Raw genomic sequence first — 11,333 nt, 5'->3', positions numbered from 1 at the left:
AAACACATTTGTATATACATTATAAAATTATTTTTTTTTAAATATTTATAAAAAGTTGATTTTCAAATCTGTGTAAAATCTATGGTTAAATATCCTGCCGTGTGATAAAAATAGTATTATGTAAAACCAAGGATTTGTATAGTAACTATATAGTTACTATACAAATCCTTGGTAAAACTACATCATAAAATAGACATGACAGACCGGTCACAATATTAAAAGTTGTTTGCTATAAATTTAAAATGGAATCATGATTTAACATTTGCAATTGTTACAAAACCAATTCTTTGCCTTTGGAAGTTGTTTTAGTCTAGCCCAAATGTTGCCACTCCAAATTTAAACAGACACTACACATTACACTGGCTTCTTTTGAATCTTCATTATGTGTGAATAAAAAAATTATGTTGCATATGAAGATAGAATTTTTCTTCTCTTTGAACACGCTCTTAATAGCTTCCCACGCATCTTTTTGACAATACTTTTTGATTAAATCAATATAAAATTTACAATTGAGTCCAAACAAGAGGCAGTTAAAAGTTCAGGTCTTGCTGAATCAACTTGTTCCTCTGTTATTAAAATGTTGTTACTTTGCTAAATCGCTTTAAACAAACCAGTCTAATATAAAAAAAAATCCTATTTCTTTGGAACTTTTCTTATGAAATGGTACACAATTGCTGTTTATACATATGGTTTTTACGGGTACACTTTTATGGAAGACCGATCGATGACAGTTTGGGTCAAACCTTTTGGCCTTCCAGGTTTCTTGATATTTGGTGGAAGTAATATGTGCGAAACATGCCACCCTCAACAATTGGAATCCAGTAGGTGTTCTTCTTGTTGAGCTGTATCTCGTTCTTCTTCTTGCGAAACTAGTTTTCGTGAATTTTCAAATATATATCAGATTTTCCCTAAGTCAATGAAGAAATACCGCAGATAAGAAACATGTGTGACCATAACAAATTAATACACAATGATCTAACCAATTTTTAAATGTACGATTAAATATGACGTATCACGAAAGATCAGAATTTATTGCAATTTGAAAAAAAATGTAAACACAGGTTCAAAGTTAAACACAAGCTTCTTGCGTTTATCAAGTCCATGCCGAAATATCTTTTGATAAAGAATTTAGATGTAACGTATGACATATATCAATATAATTAATTTTATGTGAATAATATTCATTTGGAATTTTACACAAATTTTGTAAGCGTTTCACACATATGAAACTTTTATTTTCAAGTAAAAGAGGGATTTGACAGTTTGGAAATGCTGCAATTATAATATTTATAATATTTCTTTTTTGTAGATGTCTAATCAATGAGATGTCTAACCAATAAACCTCTGTCGGAAATTACAAATACAAAACGGGTATAAAGAATAAACATGCCTTTGGTGATTCCAACTAGATTGAAATAATAAGAGGTGAGTATTAAAATATATTTCATTGTTTTTCCACATTAAAAGTGTGGGACATTTTGTCACAATTCCTTTTAAATGTACTCTAGGATCTTTGTCCACTAAAATCTATAGGGTTTTCTTTTATATTAAAATGATAAATTATTTTCTATCTGAACTCATGTTTAAAAGTGCATGGTACCTCTCAATGGATATTAAAAGAAAAAAATAATAGCATTGCAGTGATTATTTGTTCACATATGACACTAGTGTTCTATACAAAATTAGCCAAGTTATGTTAATACAATATGTTTTTTTTTTTCTGTTGTAGATGCTGTAAACGAATGTTCAATGAAGACTACAATATGGAACAACAGTGCAAGATGCCTAGAATATGTCTCTGAAATATCTGGGAATGTACCTAGCAGAAGGACTTATTTTTCAAAATAAAATTAAGTATTCAGATTGTGTTTGTTTGAAATTGTGAGATGCATAAGTGGGCAACTTGTTGTATAATTACTGTTTTATGTAACAAATATTTTTTGAGTGTGAACAGAATAGATGAAGGTACAACATGAACAATTTCTATCAATAAAAATGAAGGCACAAAAATGTATGCTAACTGAACAACATACTACATGTACACCAACCACCAACACATGACTATCCAACTTAATAGAACATATACTTTTGCGAAACTTTTACTACACATTAAATGGCATTTATGGATATAATAAAGGGTAACGATTTCAGCTGTTAACAAACCTCAATTCAACCAGTGTTCAACATCATATTCTCAACATTTACCGCATTCACAGTCTACCTGGCCACAATTCCCACCTATTTTCAACATACACTGACCACAGTTCAACCAACATTCGACATGTTATCAGCATACACTGACCACAGCTCAACCAACATTCGACCTTATTTAAACATACACTGACCACAGTTCAACCAACATTCAACTTGATTTTAACACGCAACAACCACAAATCAACCAACATTCGACTTGTTTTCAACCTGAAATCGACTTGTTTTCAACATACCTCCACCAAATTTAGACCAATATTCAACCTAATTTCAACGTTGGACGCTGACGTTGAATCAACGTTGTATTTTCAACGTCATATCAATTTTCAATCCAACACTACTTTTCAACATTGATTCAACGTTGAAATCTGACGTGTATTCAATGTTGATTCAACGTTGTTGTGCCTGCTGGGTATACAGGTACATAATGGTTTTTTTCTAAAGGAGAGTTTAATTTTAAGAATATATTGAAGTTGATAGTTAAAAGTTTAAGTATTTATATGAGTAACAGTAACAAAAGTTTTTAAATATAAGATTTTGATCATTTTAATTACAGTGAGATATAGTTTTTATCAGAGCCGGCTAAATAGCAAATTTGCTATTTTGCCGGTGCCGGTCAAATAGAAAATTTGCTATTTTGCCGGTGCCGATCAAATAGCCACTGCCAAATATTTTGGCTTTACAAAATTACAGGCTAATTATTTCGATATTTTGCTTTACAATGATGTATATTTTATTTTGGGGAAACGCCATTAAGCATAGTTTTTTGCCCATAATAAAACACTTGCTGACGATTATACACGAATAAACTTGGGACTTTTAGGTTTCCAAAACTGAAAAGTTTATTAAAATCGGCCGGGTACTTCAAAAGTTACGAGTCTTTACTTTTTGATGATCGCCGTCGGAAAAATGAGTAAAAAACTATGGAGTTTTTTTATGACGATAGTCAATCATTTCTTTTATGGGTCATTTGTGCGCGCACCTGCTTTAATCTAAAAAAAAAATTGGAGAAAATGATCAATTAATTCTTTACTTCTTCGAATTTCGTACATAATTTTATTTTTTATCGGTCACCCGGATCTGAGACTACTATAAGATCCTATAACACTATGTGTTATAGTAGTCTCAGCCCGGATACATTCCGATATCGGATTTTTTGTAATTTATGATTTTACGGTTCATGACCTCAGTGTTAAAATTAAGGACAAATGTATACCGATTTAATTTCATCAGACGAAGAGGATTATTTGGATTTGTTACTTCAGGATGGAGACATTGTTGATGATACTGGGTCATACACAACAGAACAAGAAGTTTTGTAAGTTCCAAATTAACACCATGAACGCAAAGTCTTTTGCTTTCAATCGTGACAATTCGAAGTTCCTTCTTCAGCAATAACAAGTTCAAATTTGTACCTAATAATAGGCTAATAAATATTATCTGGTACATGTATGTTGTGGAGTATCATATTTATTATACTCAATTCTTATTAACCCTAATTAACAATTTAGTCACACAGCTTTGGTTAACATGAAGTACATGTATTAGGCTTGAATATTGTGAAATAAAAGCAACTAGATCTACATGAATTATACTTTTTCATGATTTTATATTTTGTTCGGATACTCATGTCAGAGCAAAGTTAAGTGCCAAAATAAATATTTTACCCCTTCATATTCTAAAAGTGTCTGTCCAAAATCAGGAGCCTGTAATCGGCTAAATAATAATTGTTTTCTCATAGACCATACCTGTCAACCTGTGACAATGAAAATGCAGGTCATGACCTGCATTGAAGAATCAAATCTCAGGTCATAACACGTACGAACTTTTTCGAGCTGAATTTCAGTATTTATGGTACATTTTCTTATAATGTATATCAAAGATACCAAAACATCAATGCATGTTCACTTTGTTAAGTCATTTTAAATCTTATTAAATATTATTTCATTGCACTTTTAAAGATTTTTATAAATTTGTGTAACTGAGTCTTATGTCCTTTACTTAAACTTTTTGAGAAAAAAATACTACAATCATCAAACACTAGAATTTAATGTAATTCTTAAATATTTGAGACTATTGACTATGTAACCTTTAACCATAATATTTTTCAATTAACAAGGAAATTAGACTATGATAAAATAAAGTAATACAGTTAAAGGAAGTATAAATGTAAAAAAATAATTTTCAACTTTTTAAAAAAAATTGTATAAAGGTATAAAAATAATGAAAAGTTATTTTTCAATATGTATTTGAATTATATATTTTTATGATTTAATCTTTTTCACCCATAAAACGTAAATATAAAGGAATAATTTTGAATAGTGACAAATAAGGGTAAGTAACTCTATTTCAAATATGTTTCTAAACCAGTAGTGCAATTTATTTACGACCTAAAGCTAAGGTAATTGGTGTTAATTAACAGTGTGTTTGACACCAAAGCTTTCAAGTGAAGCCATGCACTTAATGGGTCACTTAATTTGACAGTTTACATAGCTAGATGAACTTCCTGTCCATGGAAGAATTACGAATTTGCCGGTATTTCAAAGGAATATTACTTATGAAATCAATCTCAAGGCTAAGAAATACGGGTAAAATCGGGTCATTTTCGGAATTCCCGGGTTACATTTCAATGACCCGGCGGGTGTTCCGGGTGATCCCTCAGAATTGTGAAAATCTCGGGTCACACCCGCAGAATACGGGTCTATTAGATATTCATACCACATCTCCTGTATATTTATATCAGAATTGACCATTGTTTGAAAAAATAATCAGTATGTTTAATTCAATAAAAGACTGAAAGTGTAGAAAAAAAGTACTTTGGCACACACAAATAACAACAACAAAACAGAACATAAGAAATGTTGGTCAGCTGGGAGTCAAAATACAAGCAGATAAACAAAAAAGGGGTAAACATGCAATATTATTGCATATGCTGCAGGCTAAAATTAAAGTTTTGGAAGCTGACTTGGACTATTTCAAAAGATTGGTTAAGCATTATTTATAAAAATCATGCAGAATAACATTTGAAGCAATATTTGCAACAGACATCAATATATTAAACTTCTTTTGGATGAAAACAGACATGCATGTAGGGTATAAATCAGTTAGCCAGCAGTCCAACAACAAACAAATACAAAATGTAGTAGACATCTTACTGTTCTACACAATACAGTTGTAGATCTATAGGTGTACATGTATATTCAGAATAACCAGTGGTCATTCACAGTAAATAATATACTTATGATCATGAAAGTATGCTATTGGAAAATTTGTATTTGCAAGTATCTGTAAATCTGGTAAAACTTTCTATATATATATTATACATGAGGGTTTGGATGGGGTTAAATGATTTAAGGAATGACTGTAATATTTTTTTTCTGTCTATGAAGAAATAACATAAAAAATTTGGTGCACACTGAATAACGCGCGTAACGGGTTATTAAACAGTGTGCACCACATTTTTAGCTCATCTGGCCGAAAGGCCAAGTGAGCTTTTCTCATCACTTGGCGTCCGGCGTCCATCGTCGTCCGTCGTCGTCCTGCGTAAACTTTTACAAAAATCTCCTCTGAAACTACTTGGCCAAATTTAACAAAACTTGGCCAAAATCATCATTGGGGTACATGTATCTAGTTTAATAAATGTGTCCAGTGCCCCGCCCAACCAACCAAGATGGCCGCCATGGCTAAAAATAGAACATAGGGGTAAAATGCAGTTTTTGGCTTATAACTCAAAAACTAAAGCATTTAGAGCAAATCTGACGTGGGGGTAATATTGTTTATCAGGTCAAGATCTATCTGCCCTGAAATTTTCAGATGAATTGGACATTCCGTTGTTGGGTTGCTGCCCCTGAAATGGTAATTTTAAGGAAATTTTGCTGTTTTTGGTTATTTTCTTGAATATTATTAGCTCACCTGGCCCAAAGGGCCAAGTGAGCTTTTCCCATCACTTGGCGTCCGTCGTCCGTCGTCGTTAACTTTTACAAAAATCTTCTCCTCTGAAACTACTGGGCCAAATTAAACTACACTTGGCCACAATCATCATTAGGGTATTTAGTTTAAAAAATGTGTGGCGTGACCCGGCCAACCAACCAAGATGGCCGCCATGGCTAAAAATAGAACATAGGGGTAAAATGCAGTTTTTGGCTTATAACTCAAAAACCAAAGCATTTAGAGCAAATCTGACAGGAAGTAAAATTTGTTGATCAGGTCATGATCTATCAGCCTTGGAATTTTCAGATGAATCAGACATTTCGTTGTTGGGTTGCTGCCCCTGAAATGGTAATTTTAAGGAAATTTTGCTGTTTTTGGTTGTTATCTTGAATGTTATTATAGATAGAGATAAACTGTAAAGAGCAATAATGTTCAGCAAAGTAAGATCTACAAATAAGTCAATATGACCAAAATGGTCAGTTGACCACTTTAGGAGTTATTGCCCTTTATAGTCAATTTTTAACCATTTTTCGTAAATCTTAGTAATCTTTTAGAAAAATCTTCTCCTCTGAAACTACTGGGCCAAATTTAACCAAACTTGGCCATAATCATCATTGGGGTATCTAGTTAAAAAACTGTGTCCGGTAACTCGGCCAACAAACCAAGATGGCCGCCATGGCTAAAAATAGAACATGGGGTAAAATGCAGTTTTTGGCTTATAACTCAAAAACCAAAGCATTAAGAGCAAATCTGACAGGAAGTAAAATTGTTGATCAGGTCATCATCTATCTGCCCTTGAATTTTCAGATGAATCCAATAATCGGTTGTTAGGTTGCTGCCCCTGAATTGGTAATTTTGAGGAAATTTTGCTGTTTTTTTGTTATCTTGAATATTATTATAGATAGAGATAAACTGTAAACAGCAATAATGTACAGCAAAGTAAGAACTAAAAATAAGTCAGTATGACTAAAATAGTCAATTGACCCCCTAAGGAGTTATTGCCCTTCATAGTCAATTTTTAACAATTTTCTTAAAAGTTGAAGATTTTCCACAGAAAGTACTGTTATAGATAGAGATAATTGTAAGCAGCAAGAATGTTTAGTAAAGTAAGATCTACAAACACATCACCATCACCAAAACATAATTTTGTCATGAATCCATCTGTGTCCATTGTTTAATATTCACATAGACCAAGGTGAGCGACACAGGCTCTTTAGAGCCTCTAGTTTATGTTATTTTGAATAGACAGAAAAAATATTACAGTCATTTCTTATAATTTAATTCTAAATTCCATTTTAAACCGTAGAAAACCATGAAAAAACGTTGATGACGTCACGGTCACATGACAAAATTATGTCTATGGGCTCATAACAAAATAACGTCAGCCAATCAGAAGACGTGTTACATTCAAAATTAAATTATTAAAGAATAATGCCCTTAAAAATTGAAGATTAGAGAATAACGGGCCAAAAAAATTAAGATTAGAGAAAAAAGGGGTTAATTTTTTGAAGATTAGAGAAAAAAGGGGTTATTTTTTTAATGATTAAAGAAAAAAGGGGCGAAAATAAAATTTTTACAGAATAACAGACCCCCCCCCATCCAGACCCTCATACATTAACTTATTATAAATATAATTATCAGTTGGATTTTGTTTCTTATAAATGTTAGTTTTTTCTAGTTCATCACAAGACAGTTCTCAGAGTTGATATGGTGACACACTTGCCATGAATATTTATTGGAAAGATGAAAACACCTTAGATGATTCATCTCCAGACCCAAGAAAAAATGCATTCAAACCAAAAAAACCTCCAGGTTTTCAGTTTGCTAACTTCACTGAGTAAATGGATATGTTGTATGAATTCTTACTTGAAATGGATATTTCTGTTATCTGTTCTTCACTTATTCATTTAAGAAATATTTCCATCTTTATAGAAGATAGTTTTCATTTGAATAAATTCATTTGAAGCCCCTTTTCCAATCATAAAAAATGTAAAAATATTCACTTTCACTATAAATACAGGTTAAACTTTCCCTTTTATGATTTTTTATAGTTACAAACCCTGTATTTTAATGAATTAAAGAAGTATATTGAAATCATGTCTTAGAATATTTACAATAAATTTATTAAAAGAAATTAATTTGTCTTATGTTGGCTTGTCTGTAATATTTTCTCAGTATATGCTTTGTTTTAAATATTACTATTTTATGTTGGTAGGAAACAACTACAAGGACTTAAATCACCAGCAGATTTCTTCAAACTCTTTTGTACAGTGGAACTTCTTACTCAGATTTGTATAGCCACAAATAACCAGGCAAGAACTTTAATTAGCGCAGGAATGTGCACTTCATACACATCTAATGGAACCTGGGAATTACTCACAGTAAATGAGTTACTACGGTAAGACTTAGTACAAGTGAGAAAAAAATATGGCACCTTTAAGAAACCTGTTGTTGATGTTTAAATAAACTTTTGGGTTGTTATATAATTGGTATATCGTTATAATATATATATATATAAGAAAATTATTAAAAGATAATATTATCAAAAGATAACATTTTATATACACTAACAATATAATAGAAGGGTATTCTTTATTTTGAAAAGTGAACACAGAGTATTATATAAGAATTTTTTTATATTAAATGTTCCCTTTTACAGATTTCTTGGTATTGTTATCTACATGTCAGTTGTAAAGCTGTCAACAGTTGATAAATATTGGTCATCTGATGTGTTATACAAGAGCTGTCCAGTTCGAGATGTTATGTAAAAAAAAAAGATTTGCAATACTATCATTTATTCAAGTGACGTCTCCAGCTGAAGTTGATAAAGGTGAAGTATTTTTATTAAAATGAATATAATCAATATTTTAAAAAGAATTACATATTGCTTGCTTAATGTTGTAAACCAGAAATACAGTTGCAAGCTATGGAGTTTTTCATTATATGTGCTTAATGACATTATTTAAAATTTTACATTTGGCCATGATTTTTCAAAAAGATAAATTTTATATCAATATTATAATGGATAGGGGGCATGCATGTCTTATTAAAATGATATATATATGTCATGTATGTCTTTTGCTCCCACTTTCATTCTTCAACTGAAATAAAAAAAGAAAGATGTGGTATGATTGTGACCACTTTGTACAAGAGACTAAAATGACACAGATTTAAACAACTATAGGTCACTGTACAACCTTCAACAATGACAAAAACATATACCGCATAGTCAGCAATAAAAGGCCCCAAAATGACAATGTAAAATAATTCAAACAAGAACACTTACGGCCTTATTTATGTACAAAAATGAAATACATGAAGAAAATGATTACCTACAATGTGTTCACTTTTTATTCTCCTTCAACAATAAAACTTTTAAGAATTATTAAACTTGAGATGAAGGCTTTTTTACCTGTTAATAACAACATCAAAAATTAAAAATAGGTGTTGAATAAATGCAGTAAAAATATTTAATCTCCAAAACTATATTGTTAATGAAAAATTTATATCCGAATCTATGAATTACATTCATGTGGGATTCAAACTTATGTTTTTGCTGAAATAATTTTGAAAAAAAAATATAAAAAAATTTTAAAACGTTTATTCAATATTTATATTACTTTCTTGCAAATTTATATGTAGTATTGTAGAATATAAACGATTTTGTACTTTTGTTGTCCTCTCTGTTTTTTTTTTTCTTTTTTCAGTAAGATGTAAAATCAACGTATTATGATGATTGACTGGAGAACACATCGCTGGACGATTGTGAAATTTTATATTTAACATTGCCAACCAATTTATCTGGGTCCCAAAAAAGGTGATGTCTATAATGGAGAATGATTAAGAACATAGAATAACTAAACTGCTAACTTGAATTTAAAAGAAAGAATTATTCATTAAACATGTTAAACATGTTAAAGATAATATGTTTTATCATATTACATCACTGCATTTTGTGAATTGTTATTCTTATTAAATTGTTAACTAATTATTCAAAGCATGTGTTTTGTCCTGAATGCAATATACATGTATCTGGAAATCAATCTGCAGTAGAAGAAACATTGCAAACTTTTTGTAAAAGGCTTAAAATTTCAAGATATTTTCATTTAATGGATCTTAGTTCAGTTGGTCAATTCTGTATCTTTCAGACACTATTTGCTATAGGTGAACTATATTTGGTAAATGGAATGATTGTTTGGTGTACATGTTGATTGTTTTATTGTCAGGTTTAATGCGACATTGACCTCATTTTCATGGTTCAGTAAACAAGTTTTGTTCTTGTGTTAGGTTTCTTCTATACTGTAAGCAATATGGTTTCAGTTCTCGTGTATGGAATCATTGTAAGGTGTACATGTCTGTCTGTTTTTTCAGGTGACAAGTTAACAAGAATGAGGTATTTGCTGGACCATGTAAAGGAAATATCACAAAGATTATATTTTCCACACAAAGATATTTCTGTAGATGAAAGGATGGTTGCTTCTAAACATAAATATTCTGGCATTCGGCAGTTTATCAAAGACAAACCAATAAGATTTGGGATAAAATTGTGGGTTCTGGCATGTTCTGTTACTGGGTATACATGGAATTTCTTTGTGTACCTGGGTAAAAAGAGAACAAACATAGTTGACAAATCAAAGGGCTTAGCATTGACAGTTGTTACCACTTTGTGTGAAAAGTTATATGGACAAGGATTTAGGCTATATGTCGATTCTTTTTACACAACATTACGTTTAGCAATTGACCTACTTACAAACAAAGTGTATTTAATTGGAGCTATCAGATCTAATAGCACAGCGATGCCTCTAGTTTTCAAACAAAGTGTAGACTGGAGTAAACTTGTGTCCAGAGGTGATTTTAGATGGCATAGGGAAGGTTCGTTTGTTTTCATACAATGGAAGGATTGTAAGACGGTTACACTTATGTCCCCTTTGCACAAAGGTTCTGATGTAACGTCCTGTTTTAGAACTATTTCCAACCGTAGCGCATGGAAAAGGCAGAATGTAAAACAGCCACAAGTTATTCATGATTACAATGTTAATATGGGCGGAGTGGACTTGTCTAACCAATATTTAAACAAGTATTCATCTTATATAAGAACCCAAAATCATTGGTGGAAGGTATTATTTTTTCACTGCTTTGACATTATGGTGGTAAACTCCTATATAGTTTTTCATGAGTTTATAGGAAAGTAT

The 11,333-nt window shown here is 31.2% G+C and overlaps 1 protein-coding gene and 1 long non-coding RNA gene across 2 annotated transcripts; both read left to right on the top strand.

Moving 5' to 3' along the window:
• The first annotated feature begins 1,040 nt into the window (after positions 1 to 1,040).
• On the top strand, positions 1,041 to 1,861 carry LOC143056875 (uncharacterized). The gene is made up of 2 exons (XR_012972549.1): positions 1,041 to 1,425; positions 1,730 to 1,861. It is a non-coding gene; the product is annotated as an uncharacterized LOC143056875 (long non-coding RNA).
• Positions 1,862 to 3,413: 1,552 nt separating this feature from the next.
• On the top strand, positions 3,414 to 10,133 carry LOC143056830 (uncharacterized). Its single transcript, XM_076229996.1, has 4 exons — positions 3,414 to 3,529; positions 7,820 to 7,978; positions 8,357 to 8,539; positions 8,801 to 10,133. Exons 2-4 carry the CDS (start codon positions 7,866 to 7,868, stop codon positions 8,907 to 8,909), a joined length of 405 nt encoding a protein of 134 aa, XP_076086111.1. The 5' UTR covers positions 3,414 to 3,529; positions 7,820 to 7,865; the 3' UTR covers positions 8,910 to 10,133.
• Positions 10,134 to 11,333: the final 1,200 nt, after the last annotated feature.

The sequence above is a fragment of the Mytilus galloprovincialis genome, chromosome 13 (assembly GCF_965363235.1).
Source record: "Mytilus galloprovincialis chromosome 13, xbMytGall1.hap1.1, whole genome shotgun sequence".
Classification (NCBI taxonomy): domain Eukaryota; kingdom Metazoa; phylum Mollusca; class Bivalvia; order Mytilida; family Mytilidae; genus Mytilus; species Mytilus galloprovincialis.
Note: the sequence above shows the minus strand (reverse complement) of the source record. Positions and strands in the feature narration are given on the sequence as shown.